Here is a 14,754-nt window from a genome sequence, read left to right on the forward strand (position 1 = left end):
TGAGCAGAAATAGAGTGTATGTATTTCTAATGTAGACACACAGGATCTATTACAATAAGAAAGAGTAATGTAATGGAGGATGGGTTAAAGAATGAATGAAACTAGAGTACACTAGACTAAGCTCCCCTACCAAAACTTCAATCGAATACCACAAACATGTGCAACTGCTGCAGCAATAGATAAAATGTATGCATATCCAACCAAGATAGCAAGTGCAGTGAATGGTGAGACAAAGAGGGTATCAATGGACAGGTTAACCAATCCGGTTAGCACGTTAGCCTGCATGATCAAATGACGATTTTGTGACTGATCTGATCATCCAGAGATCAAAGGATGAACAGAAAGCATTATAGAATGATGATGTCAGCAAGAAAAATTTTCTCACCAGAAGAAAAGAGCCCAGTAAGTTTCGGTCAAAAACTTCTATCAACGCAGCAACTTTATATCCAGGTACATAATCAGCTAGAGTTAAAACTGCAAAAACCTGAAAAAGAGAAACGTTGAGCCATGCCTAAATCAAAAAAGAAATGAAACATTATACTGAATCAGAATTGCATTATGAAATTATGCATCATTGCATTCAAGAGAAATTTACTCAAGTAATCCAGAAGTTCTTTCTTGGGAAGTGACTCTACTTTTTACCAAACTTTTTGGAAATGCGTTCGCAACATTTCGAAAAACAACACTTAGAGGGTGTTTGGATTGGCTTTTTAAAAATTAGCTTATAAGCTAAAAGCCAAAAGCCATAAGTTGGTAATACCGAACTTTTGGCTTTTGGCTTATTTTTGTACTTTTCATGCCTAGTAAGTGCTTTTAAGCACTTTTAATCATTGTCAAACACCACAAAAAACTAGAAAAGTGCTTAAAAGCCAATAAGCACTTAAAATAAGCCAATGCAAACACCCTCTTAGTTTGTATAAGTGTATATTAAGTTCAATCTTAGAAGAAAAATTAAAAGCGCCCTACTTAACTCAAGAATGTGGTCAATCTACCACAAAAAGTGAAATAAAATTAGCATTTCCGAACAGACAAGAAGTAACCATCTATCCTCCAGTCCTGAGCTCAATGACATCCATTTTGTCGTATTACTCAAAAGACGTCCTTTCACTAAACTGCACAAATGACCTCAAACTAATTAAGTTGTTGGAGAAATTTAGAGTTTAGACTTCCTTACAAGTCACAGTTTGGTCCATGCTATTCTAGTAAGTAGTGATGAAACTCTTTGTGTGAATAGTTATTATTTTCACAGAGCTCAAAGCTACTTTTGTTTCTCTATCTCTTATTATCTCTTGGATTTCCACTTTCAATTGATTTATCAAGTTCTGAAATAAGTGATGAGTGATCAATTAATCAATAATCCTTCAATTCCATACTAGTTGGGGGGTCAAACATATGATCTATATCCATTCTGATCAGCTAAATGAATCCTTTAAATCCACTCCTCTCTTTGTATCCATTTCATTCCTATACTGGTACATACATAGTTGTCTTTAAAGCAATTAAGAATTCTCTAAAAAAAAAAAAGAGGTTCTTTAAATCCTACACTTATTTCGACACTGACATACAAGTTTCTAACCAAAACATAAATATTCCCGACAAATCCTGTGTTTTTAGGACAACTTCCTTTCATGTGATTCTATGTCTACCTTATACTCCTTTAGCACCTTCAATCATCATAGTCCACACATACAAACCAACTTATTTGAGGTACATAGAACATGATCAAACCATCTACAAATGACATTCTTTCATTTATCCTTTATGTGCTACTTGCACCCTCTATCCGATGTAATTGTTTTGAATTCAACTACGTATCCATATTAACTCGTGCATTTCTAGGGCATTCATCTTGTGGATATATTGCATCCCTGAGACACTACACATACTCGTGTATAACGTTGGTCCCATAACCAATGTGTAGACTTTGCTTTCACTTTGTTAGGTATCGGGTTCAAGGAAGATCTTTTGTGTAAACCAGGGTTAACGGAAATCTCTCTGCATCTCTTCCCACTGTTCTCATACTTGTAACTGCTCTTTCGTAAATATCTTTAATACCACTTATATTTGATATGGATCCTTTGGAAAGGACTTTCATTCGCACTCTATCATATGCTTTCCGTAGTTCACTGCATCTCATGTAGATATCTTTCTTCCTCTAAAATTTCTACCAATCTTTGCTGTTATCAAGCTACCAAGAATAAACTCACTCAGCCACGTTTATGTCCCTAAATCCATGCTCCATCACTCTTTTCGCAAAGTTGTACTGTATAATCATAAGTTTAATACCACAACCGTTCACACATCTTTATCTCCTTTGTTCTCATATATTAGAACCAATCTACTCTTTCTCCACTCATTTTGCATCTTTCTTTCCTTAATATAGCATTGAATTGCTTGGCTAGCCATCACTCTAACTTCACCAAGGCACTTCAAAACCTCTATAAGGATACCAATTGGACCACAAACCTTTCTACCCTTAAATAATCCACGATATACTTTACTTCAACATACGTTATCTATGAATTTAGCTAAGCATTCCATCTGTCACACGTTTATGAAGATCATTTAAGTCATCCGTGTAATTTGTATTGAGCATTTCATCGACATACTCTCCATCTAGTCTCACTATCTCCGATCAAAACTTGTTGGAAATCGTTCTTAATACACTTGGTCCAAGTTTTTCCCCACTTTGCACTCTATCGTGGCATAAATGATGAGAGAAGGCATCAGAAAACCTATGAATTATAAGAGAGAAAACTCCATCATCCAATAAGAGTCACATGTATGTGTGCAAGCACAAACTCCTTTCACATGTCTAGAACTGGAAACAACTCCAACTACACCTTGGAACATAAAACATTGCGTAGATGAATGAGTAGCTACAACAACGAAGCAAACAAAATCTGCATACACAACTTTGAACCATAGTGGTCAGCTGGCTGGATTGTGGCTTTGGCAACACATCTGGCAGGTGAAAATACCATACAAAGTTGAATGTTTTGTTTGGCTGGTTGTGAAGAATACTCGTCTAACACAAGAGAATTTGAAGAGAAGGGGAATGCGGCTTTGCTCTAGATGCTACTTATGTGGAAGGGAAGCTGAGAGCAACAGCCATTTTTTTTTTTTGCATTGTCGGATCACAGATTAACTTTGGCAAATCTTTTTGAATATAAAAGGGTTGAAATGGATAATGCCTAAATCAACTGGAACTCTCCTGGCTTGCTTGTGAAGGAGTGGTCAGACAAAAGAAATGGTGGAGTGCTGTTCCGGCTTGTGTTTGATAGACCATCTGGAAGGAAAGAAACTCAAGATTTTTTGAGGATATAGGCAACAATATCGAGAAGATTAAGATGAATTGTTTGTTTTTATTTCACTTTTGGTGTAAAGAGGAATTAGTAGAATTAGTAGAATCAATGATGAACTAGGGAACTTTTTGTGCTCTTTTTGTGAATTGTAAATATGGCTCTTAGTACTGCCTTTGTGCTAATGGAGTATAATTTGTTACCTTCCTCACAAAAAAAATGAAGCAAGCAAAAGGAGCCTCCGGGAAGAGAGCGCTCCACATTCTCACTATGAAAAAGAAACTTCAATTGCATCTAAATAGATACAATAAAGAATGAATTTATATGAATCTTACCTGAAGGTTCATAGCCAATACTACAGTAACATACGCCAGGTTGCACTGTTAAAAGAGTTTATTAGTCATCTTGCCATAAGATTACACTGAAAACTAAGATATTTTCTACTGAAAACAAAAAGAGGAATACACTACCATTCTGCGAGAAACCCTCTCGACGTGCATGTCTAGAAAAACTGTCAACAACCTGGCAACGTGAAGAGAAAGCAACAAGCTTAGAAATATCAGCAATTATATATCAAGGCAGCAAACATTCACAGAAGCAGACAAAAAAGATACTCCATAGAGGAAACTCAAACCAGAGTAGAAGACAAAGAATCCAGACTCTAATCCTTGCCCAATCGTTTGTTCTCAACAGAGCGTCTCCAGGTTTTCCAAAGAAAAGATAGTTGCCTAGTTGGACGCAGACAAGGTATAACCCCCAATAACCTGATATCAAAAGAAATAATCTTCTAAACCAGAATTTACAATCATAACGTAAAAAAGCAAGGAAATTATGACAAGAAATGCTGAAAATATTATGATATAACCAGCTTCAACCCACCTAAAGTCGATACTCAACAACAACAACAACATATCCAGTATTATCCCACACTGTGGGGTCTGGGGAGGGTAGTGTGTACGTATACCTTACCCCTACATTGTGAGGATAGAGAGGTTGTTTCCAATAGACCCTCGGCTCAGGCAAACATAAGCACCACATTAATGAAAATATAGACAAGAAGGGACAGTACCAAAAAGTCATATAAAAGCAGAATAAAAACAAAAAGATAGTAAGGTGATCAACAATGAAGGAAACAACGGTTAATCATAAAAACCTACTACCAACAGAAACCGAGACTGCGTGCCAATACTACTGTTATGAACACTGTAGACTACCTACTCTACTATCCTAATCCTCGACCTCCATACCTTCCTATCAAGGGTCATGTCCTCGGTCAACTGAAGCTGCGCCATGTCTTGCCTAATCACCTTTCCCCACCTCTTCTTTGGCCTACCTCTGCCTCTCCGTAGGCCCTCCAATGTCAACCTCTCACACCTCTAAAGTCGATACTCATATAATAAATTAAACATCACATTTGGTTAAAGACGACTCATTTCAAACCTGCTTTGAAATGCTTTTCTTGAGCCGAGGGTCTATCGGAAAAAACCTCTCTACCTCCACAAGGTACGGCTAAGGTCTGCATACATACTACCCTCCCCAAACCCCACCTGTGGGAATACACTGGGTATGTTGTTATTTGATTAAAGACGACTCGCGAATACCTTCTCAGAAAGGATGTGTGTTAACAAAATAGAAATAGCTAACGTAATGCTTCATTAACCATGTTTTATTCTGCCTTGAAAAGAAAAGTTATGGTCGGAGTTTTGACATCCTCTAGGAAAGGGTTCCCAAATAAACAATTCTTGCCTTATGCTGGAAATTTGAGAAAGAAATTCAACCCTTGGCACAGGAATAAAAATTTAACCAAAAAAGAATCAAAAGAAATATTTTTCTTCAGAGTGGCAAGTGTGTGTGCGTGTGTGTTGATCTGGATGTTCATTTGTCTCAAAATCTACAAACTTACCTGACACCTTTGTATTCGACCATAGGAAACAGTTAACATGTGTGCAAGATTCAACAAAGGAAGAACCATAAAAGAAAATGAATCCCTAGTTCTTACTACAATAAAGTTACATTACATGGACCAACTTGCAAGATGTGAATATGTGATTACTGCGATATTCATTACAGTAATATCCAGAATGTACTGAATTTACCTCTAGCTTAATTTTTTTTTTATTCTTTTGATTTTGGAAACAAAATGTTCATAGTTGTTTCTACATTTAGGTACCTTTTCTTCAGTTCTCCTGGCCTGCATCCCAAAATTCATTCAAATAAGTCCACACATTATTCACATAATAATTCCGCTCAAACAAATTAGTATTAGGAAGCAGTTTACACGTGTATGCTTACACTTACCAAAGAAAAACCCCCAGAAAAAAACTAAACAAAAGCCCCAGGTCTTGCTAGAATAAAGTTACAATTCGCGAATCGCCTTAGTCCAAATACTACTATGTTAGGAACTTATCATGGTTAGTTATATCGGGAAGTTTAGTTTGATTTACAAGCATTGCGACCCAGATCTTTAAAAAAAGAGAGACATATATTGGTACCTTTTCTGAACGCTACCTATGTGAGCTAGTCCCAAGTCTAGATAAAGGAGGAATTTGTGATTCCAAGTTAAAAACTTAAAGGGGCAACCAGCCAGTCTCTCAAAGCATTTCCAAATAGACACAAAGAGACCATAAAACTGAACAAAAGAGTAAGCAAACGCATGGCGAGAGACCATGAGAGAGAGAGAGAGTGCTCTAATTTCATTTCACAAATTTATTTTATGTTTTTATGAAGATTTTACTTCACAATAATACTTACCAAAAATGCTAAAAATTCCCTCTTTGTTTTGGCTGATGATGTCAGGTCCTCTTTCGCTTGAAAGAAGATATTCATTTAGCCCAAGCAACAAGAAGACCTCATATCCTAAAACGACAAAGAACGTTACAGGCTTACAAAGCATAGGTACCCAATTTTTTGAGATGTTGCAACAATACCTAATAGAATAAACCAGCCCAGAATTCCACAATTACTTGGCGAAAGATTAATCATCGATGTCAAAATTGCCACGGCAGCAAGAGTGAAAAAGAAATTCCAGTGCACACCATATTCACCAACGTGAACCTACGATGAGGAAGGGAGTGACTTCTAACAGCTATAATGCATAGAAAGTGAAATAGACTGAAGAAATGCCTACCAAATGCAGATGAAGAAAGGATGATAGTAACTTTGCAGGTATATTTCATGAGAAGCATCTGTAACCATTAGTACAGACATATGATGCATTTAATTCAACATACAAACAGAATCATACATAGGTAAGTTAATGTCAGAGAGAAAGTTCAAAACTAGAAGACTATGAAGCTTATGGACCCTTCTAAAATTACCATTTTGATAGAACAATATGATGAGAAAAGTTAATGATGATCGCTGTAGCTAAACATAGGAAAATAAAAAGAATATCTTGTGAAATAGAACTGTAAAGCATTAAACCAAAGGTCTCGTTTCTCTGAGATGATTGTTGATTTTAATTTTGACATGACTATTGTTCTGGCTTCACTATTCAATGGAAGGGGCTACACCATGCAAGTAAAACATTGGGCAATCCTGTTGCCAAATTTGACAGTACACTAATTAAGAAGGTGACATGTCATTTTTGAGAACATAATGTGCAACTAAAATATAAGAAATAAAAAAATTAAACACTAGGATTATTACTAGTCATTTAGCATGCTATCCACACTGCAAAGGATGACGACAACCAAAGGAAGGGGATCACCAGTAAACAACATAATTTCAAAGTTGAGACATTCTTGAAAGCTTCTTTGAAATTTGTTCATGTATCCATATAGGGTGGGGTTGGATACACTTTACTTTCAAGTTATTAATTCACCATTACCACGGGCTGAAATGGCCCAACAAAAAGGAATTAGGATTCCATTTACCTGATAATCCACAGTTGATGTGAAAAAGATTCGAGCAAAGCCCAGAACTATAAGTGGACAAGTTGAAGAAATTGCATTTCTCAAATTCCTGGAAAATATAAGAGATTATTAAGAAACTGCCTATTAAAGGAGTAAAAGAAGAGAATCAATCAGATATTACAGACCAGAAATTAAATAACAGTTATAAACTTCTGAATGAAACAACATGATCTGATTGTACCAAATATGTCTTTAACTATCATTAGAAAAAAAAAAAAAAAAAACTATGATAAAGAAAGGATCGAGAATTGGCAGAACAAGGGAACAAAGAATTGGAGTTAAAGCAATTAGAATTGGAGTTAAAATCACATTAGGAGAAAAAACGGAACAAAAAGAAGGCAAAACCTAAACCTTTTACGTTGGAGTTAGAAGAAGTAGAAGTTATGGAAAAAAAGGGGACTAAGACAAACTAGGTTATAGGTTGGAGATTTGGAGTTAAAATAAAAAAAAAGGTAAAGGGTAAAATAGAATTATGGAGTAATAAGTTAAGGCATAATTCCCCACTTGTGGGATTATACTGGGTGGTTGTTGTTGTTATTGTAAGTTAAGGCACAATTGGAAAGAAAAATAGGAAACAATCCCACCACACCAAATCGGTTGTTTCAAAAAATGGGACTTTTCATTGTTCTTGAACAATGGAGTTAACAATACAATACAACCAATTTTAATGAAACAATCAAAACAAACATTGTTTTAGAATAACAATACAATACGATACAATGGATAACAACCATCCAAACAAGTTGTTAGTGAGGATGAACATGTCGAGGTTTTATTGCATTACTTAATTAAAAGAAAAAAAATTCATTAGCCATCCACATTCTTTATTAAGGGCATAATTATTGAGTTACCATTGAAACTTTCTAGGTGCAAACTTAACTATAAAAATTCGACCTACTTGCGTGATTGAGTGGTGCTATTTTCAACTCTTATCTTCTTCTTTTTTTGATGAAGTAAGTTGTGTATTAATTAAAAGGCATCCAGAAGATGCAATGATTACAAAAGAAAAGGAGATATCAGCTCCAAGGAAGGACAAAAAGCTATTACAATACTATAAAGCTGATAAAGTCCAAGAATTTTCAACTCTTATCAGTTAGCCATAAACTGAGCGTGCAACAAATAAACTAGGGGAAAACATCGAAGCATGGCAAGGGAAAAGTCAGTTCAAGTAACAATTCATTCGGCGCTGTATTTATTTTTCTTTTGCTTTCCACCAGCAATCTTGACATGGTTCATTTACAGGCACAAGTAGCTAGTTTGGTTGCTACAGAGAGAATATAGGAGTAATAGCCTGAATACTCTTAAGAGAAACAGGCCAAACTATATAGCACCACCTACAAGTTCATGATAAAAATTCAAATCGAGAATCATCACTTACATTTTTGCAATTCCACGTGCCTGCCGTGAAACCAAAGCATTTGCCACAATAAACGAACCTACTCCAATGTCCATCTGACATAAGAAGGTAAACATAAGGTGCCTATTTTCAGCTCCATTTTACATTACGTAAAAGTTTCATGACAAAGTATTAAGTTGCCAACCAGTATGAAGAACTTAAACAGAAACAATGAATCAATGATGTTGAGCTCAATACTGTGAAACTGATTAAAGTAGGAAGAGATAAAAAACAAAGGAAGAATCGAGAAAAGAACTTTCATTATGACAACTTCAAATAAGCCATTTTTGTGAAAAGCTACCCCGGATTCGTTTAGCATGTCAATGTCTAATATGAGACAGAAGAATCAAAATTTAGAACCATACGAGGTAACTTGCTATATTTGGAACATCATGAGTGTATATAGAGTAACACTAGCAATGACATTGAACACTCCTTGTTTATTCTAGAAACAATAGCACCAAATCATCCATTCTGTTCCTTCCAGAAATAACCCTTAATCTTACAATGGTTTAACTGTCAAACACAGATTTGCTAAGGATAGCTCAATCCTACTTTTGTAGATTCTTAAAGAAACTTGATGCAATGAAAATAATAAACTGATGAAATCTAAAACCTAGCTCCAATTTAGTTAAAAGATCACTAGAACTGCGTTTAATAGCTTGTTTGGCCAAGCTTTTTTTGGGGCCAAAAGTGCTTTTTTGGCCAAAAGTGCTTTTGGCCAAAAATTGAGGTGTTTGGCCAAGCTTTTAGAAGGAAAAAAAGTGTTTTTGAGGAGAAGCAGAAGCAGTTTTTGAGAAGCAGAAAAAAGTAGTTTCTCTCCAAAAGCACTTTTCTAAAAAGCACTTTTGAGAAAAATATACTTAGAAGCAGTTTTCAAAAGCTTGGCCAAACACTAATTACTACTCAAAAGTACTTTTCAAATTAATTAGCCAAACACAAATTGCTTCTCACCAAAAGCACTTTTTAAAAAAATACTTTTGAGAAAAGCACTTCTCAAAATAAGCTGATTTTAGAAGCTTGGCCAAACAGGCTATAAGTCTTATAACTAAGCAAACTGTAGGTTGGGGTGCTCCGCATCACTCAGGCGGCACTTCAGTGCATGCACGCAAAAGTATGGCAATAGAATCCAGATAGTAGTTTACCAAGCCAGTACCATAGGTCTCTGTTTTAGCATATCTTCTAGGAAATATCTTGAAGTCGACAGCCAGAATACATACGCATGTCAGAAGATTCTGCAGCAATCATCCCTAAAGACATAAATAGTAACTCCAGAAATGAAAGGTGATTAAAGTAGATGAAAGCATTATGTAAATAATGATTTTTCTGCATACCATAGAAACCCTATATGCAGATATATTTGTCCTGAGAGATCGGACCCCCTCTTCCTGAGAAACAGAAAATCCAGATCTGCATTGAACATGAAGTACCTTTACATACAAGAAACCACATGAAATACATGTAAACAGGTTAATGGAATGGCGATAGAATTCTGGATATCAGATATGAATTACGTGATTGATCACCTTCTAGCTACAATGAAGAAAGCCACCAACAAGGTCATCACAACTGCATTAATATATGTCCAATCTGCCAGAATCTGAGATCGAATGGTTATTTTATCTATTATGTATATCAGGTATTTAATGAAGTTGTCAAAACTTAAGATCATTTAGCACGTAGGAAACAACTACTACATCAACAAATGACTAGAAATAAAATAACAAGTCAACAACTAAATCTTTTTTCATATTCATTCAGATGTCAAAACAAATAGAGAACTTAATGCTTCACTAATTTGACTTGATAAAAATGAAACATAACCACTGTTAGTATTAAAGCACAGACGGAGAACACTTACAGTTAAACATAAAATGGCTGGAAAAACAATCCAGATGACATCAAGAGTCACCGCAGCAAGATATGATCCCATGTTCTTATTACAAGCAACTACCTTAATGTTATCATCTTTCTTTTTTGATGACGTAATGTTATCATCTTTTTTCAACAAGGCCTCTGCAGAATTAGGACCTGAATTGAGAAATGGAGACAATAACACTATGTTAGCTTCATATAACTAAAACTGCCTAATCAATGCAAACTCCTTATAGAGGATTAGATGCCTAACAAGGGGGTGTAGTGATATAGCAATGGACCTAGAAACAAATGAATAAAGAAAAGGAAATGGAAATAAATAGAAACTAAAGTCACAAACTCAGTGTTAGGATTTCTTAAGTGAAACAGTATAACTAATCAAGCACTTGTCAGTTTCAGCAACAATGATCACCCTAAAGGGTACAGGTCTTCAGGAAATTCATAGACCACTACAGGATCAACATATTAGTAAAAGATTTTAGTTGTTGTAAAATTGATAAAGACTTAATGTATTTGTTGTTTTCTCCAACAAGACATTTTTCTTTTCACTTAACAGCGTTACGAGATTGCACCCAAGGGTGTGCTCTAGACGTCAATGAAGTAAGAGGAGAATCATGAGGTCTCGGATTCAAATTTGCCTAAGCCTCGGTAGTCAGAGTTACCTGATACTTGTGCTAGTGGGAGCTGGCAGGTACCCGATGGAATAGCCGAGGCGCACGCAAGTTGGCCCGACCTTCACCGTCATTAAAAAAAGAAAAGCATTACGAGATTCACTCACAACTTCATAACTCAGAGCTTGTTTTGGCCAAGTGAAACTGGTAGGCAATTACTCATTTGTTCTGGTTTTTGGAATTCTTGCATTAGGATTTTTTCGTTTCATCCTCTTGTTTCAACTATGTTGTTCGGACTCTCAAAAAATATTGTCGCACCCATGTCGGATCCTTAGTACATTATTTTTGGAGGATTCGACACGCGCGACATTTTTGAAGAGTTCAAGCATCATAGGTTTCAATGGCTTTTTTGGTCTAGAAAGCTTCCGCATCCACTTTCTCCACAATGAAAGAGAAGTACATACACTCAGAACTTGTCTTACTATGTCAAATATGTCCATCTCCTTTCTGTAATTCCTTTTCACATTTGTCATATCTATCAGGTAACTCAACATTTTTTTTGGGGGGGGGGGGGAGACTTTACCAATGTTAGGTGCAATTAGTAATCAAATTTCCACTGCAAGTACAATATCACAATATTAGATTGTTCTCTTTTTTTTTTTAAGAATTCATACTCTTCCCAACCAATCATTAGTCCAAGAGAGTGTCCACAGCTTTTACCATCTAAAGTAGAAAAGCCGAAAAAAAACATAAAACATAAAAATAATTAACCAAAACTTAATACTAAGAAGCTAAGATAATTCGTATATTCGTAAAATAGAAATGAATTAAATGTTATGACATGACAAAAATGATACAATGTTGTGCTATTTCTCACCTTTTTTGGTGCTGGAGTATACTGAACGTAGAAAGAGAATCATCTGAATCACAAAACAAAAAACAAAATAAAAATATAACCATACAATACAAGAATAAAAAAATTAAATCAAACATTAAGGAACGGCTTCCTACAGAGAGTGTAGTGATGAGAAGAAATAGTTCCAGCATTGAAGTTCCTGATAAATTGCTTACAAACCTGAAAACGAAAATTCAAATCAATATTGCAATTTATAGATTTGTTGTTTGAAATAATTGAAAAAAGAAGATCCGTACTCTTCCTTGAGATGCTTATTTGGATTAAAGGACTTCATATTCAATGGAGGATCCATGGCCGGTCAAGGTAAGGCAGCAAGTGAAGCCCCAAAAATATGAAGCAGATATTATATTATTATATAATATATGTATAATTTATATTTATACAATTATTGATAAAAGATTTCAAATTTTAATATTTTTAAAATTTTGGTAGAGTTAAGATTGAGTGAATTAACAGGATACATTGTTTCTCTTACTAAATTAAATAAAATATTTATCTTTTCGTCAATTCTATTTTTCTTTCTTTTTGTATACTTATTTTTGCATATTTTTTGCGATTTTACTTTCTAATTTTAACTCAAATTTTCCAAATTAACCATTTATTTTTGTCACACTTGATTGATCCACACCTCATAAAGCAAGTTCTTGTGCGTATCATTTTTTATAACTAAGAAATTCAGATCTTGTAAGGTTCATAACACTATGGATAATGGACTCACCCCTTTACTATTTTCACTTAAGGGGAGAGTTCAATACCATGACGTGCACCTACCCACACGTGATGGCATGCTCTCAATATGAGGTCAAAGAAAATAATAGGAATCAATATATATATATATATATATATATATAAACTAATTTTTGGCAAAGAGGTGTCAGTGGACACCCTTTAGCATAAGGTGGTTCTGCCACTACTTGCGTTAGCTGATTGTGAATATATAGCTGGAAAGTATTTTTAATAGTTGATACTGATTTTATAAATAAATAGTTACTCCATCCGTTTCAAAAAGATTGACACTACTTTTTTTATTAATTTGTTTCAAAAAGATTGTCATCGTTTAATATTTTCTTAATAAGAAGTATTTATAACCAAAGCTCTAATGTCACGACCCAAAATCCCACCACAAGCGTCGTGATGACACCTAGTCTCTAAGACTAAGTAAGCCGATTTCTATTACATTTCGAAGCCATTTTTTTTATAAACGAAACCAACAACGGAAATAATTATAACAACCTCCCAAGACTGGTAGTACTGAGTTACGAACTCTAACATAATACATGAAATGATCTCAATGATCGAACACTCAATACTGTTTGATTAAAAATTAACAGTACAATAGAATAAACAGACTCCAAGGGACTGCGACGACCAAGCAGCTCTACCTTGAATCTTTGCGATCACACTCTAACTCTGTCCAGGTCCGATACCTCCAATACCTGGCTCTGCACAAAAATGTGCAGAAGTGTAGTATGAGTACACCACGGTAGATACCCAGTAAGTATCAAGACTAACCTCAGTGGAGTAGAGACGAGGTACAGTCAAGACACTCACTAGTCAAATAACCTGTACAATATAGCAGTATACAATAGTACTGGAAAAACTAGCAATGATAACAACAAACTCAACCAGTGACATAACAACAAGGCAATAAGAATATCATAATTATTACTCACGCGAATAAGGAACACAAGTACAATCAACAAGTCAAGTCCTTCAAATATAAATCCTTCACATATTATTCTTTAAGATAAATATCTTTCGAATATACTTCTTTCGAATAATTATCTTTCAAATATAATTCTTTTCAATAAATATATTTTCAAGTAAAAGTCACCATGTGACACCTCATTTCACAATCATAAAAATTACGGGTCTCAGCCCACTTTCATATTTTCCACGGCACCTCATGCCCATATTTCTATCACCATCACACCGACAACTCACGTGTCAATAATAAAATTATCATATTTTTCTCCGGCACCTCATGCCCATATTATTTTCATAACTGCACGGACAACTCACGTACTAAAATATCAATGTATATAAGATCCGCATAATCAATTTATTTTCAATAAAGTAAGGTTAAAAATCTTTAAATCAAGTAAGAAATCAACAAAAAGATAAGTTTATTTTAGAAATCGTTTGAGTGAGGAAAAATGACATTTCCATTAAAATAAAGCATCAGCTAAACTACTGATTTGGATATAAAATTTATTAAATTAAACATACTAGAATTTTTTCTTTTATTTAAAACAACTCAATCATCAAAAAGAAGTACAACCGAAAAATACAAATCCTCAAAGTCTTGTACGAAAAAGTCAAGGTCAACACAATACACCAAGAAATATAAAACACTTAATATTAAGTCAAATAATACATCACGAAAAATACAAGAATTTATAAATTACGATAAAATAAAATAACCAAAGGCAAGTGCATCCATAAAAAATATCAACAAAAGGGCACTCCCGAAGTACCGCCTCGTAGTCCCAAAAGTAAATATGCAAGACAGGGGGAATCTTCCGAGGTACGGCCTCGTAGTCCCAAAAGTAAATATGCAAGGGAATCTCCCGGAATACCGTTCTGTAGTCCCAAAGTAAATGTACAGGGAAATCTCCCAGAATACCGTTATGTAGTCCCAAAGTAAACGTGCAGGGGAATCTCCCGGAATACCGTTCAGTAGTCCCAAAGGAATCTCCCGGAATACCGTTCCGTAGTCCCAAAGTAAATGTGCAGGGGA

General features: G+C 35.0%; 1 protein-coding gene across 2 annotated transcripts; it reads right to left on the reverse strand.

Moving 5' to 3' along the window:
* Positions 1–12,368, reverse strand: LOC104090425 (uncharacterized protein At4g17910-like). 2 transcript variants are annotated; one of them, XM_018768866.3, is made up of 17 exons: positions 12,251–12,368; positions 12,110–12,173; positions 11,976–12,018; positions 10,474–10,643; positions 10,139–10,212; positions 9,947–10,022; positions 9,758–9,847; positions 8,595–8,668; positions 7,178–7,265; positions 6,230–6,356; positions 6,054–6,158; positions 4,743–4,862; positions 3,937–4,066; positions 3,773–3,824; positions 3,638–3,682; positions 386–484; positions 1–279 (listed from the first exon to the last, which is right to left on the reverse strand). In XM_018768866.3, the coding sequence occupies exons 1-17, from the start codon at positions 12,304–12,306 to the stop codon at positions 127–129; spliced, it is 1,566 nt and encodes a 521-aa protein (XP_018624382.1). In that variant the 5' UTR covers positions 12,307–12,368; the 3' UTR covers positions 1–126. The 2 variants fall into 2 exon arrangements, with proteins under 2 accessions (XP_018624382.1, XP_009593812.1); XM_009595517.4 differs by lacking the exon at positions 4,743–4,862.
* Between the last annotated feature and the right edge of the window lie 2,386 nt (positions 12,369–14,754).

Source organism: Nicotiana tomentosiformis, chromosome 8, assembly GCF_000390325.3.
Source record: "Nicotiana tomentosiformis chromosome 8, ASM39032v3, whole genome shotgun sequence".
NCBI lineage: Eukaryota > Viridiplantae > Streptophyta > Magnoliopsida > Solanales > Solanaceae > Nicotiana > Nicotiana tomentosiformis.

Excerpts from the sequence above, each read along its gene's own strand:
- LOC104090425 (XM_018768866.3), bottom strand. The coding sequence starts at position 12,306 with ATGGATCCTCCATTGAATATGAAGTCCTTTAATCCAAATAAGCATCTC. Across the intron at positions 6,159-6,229 it reads GGGCTGGTTTATTCTATTAG|GATATGAGGTCTTCTTGTTG; the intron begins GTATTGTTGCAA and ends TTGTCGTTTTAG. Across the intron at positions 4,863-6,053 it reads GGGAATTTTTAGCATTTTTG|TGTATTCCCACAGGTGGGGT; the intron begins GTAAGTATTATT and ends CAACATACCCAG.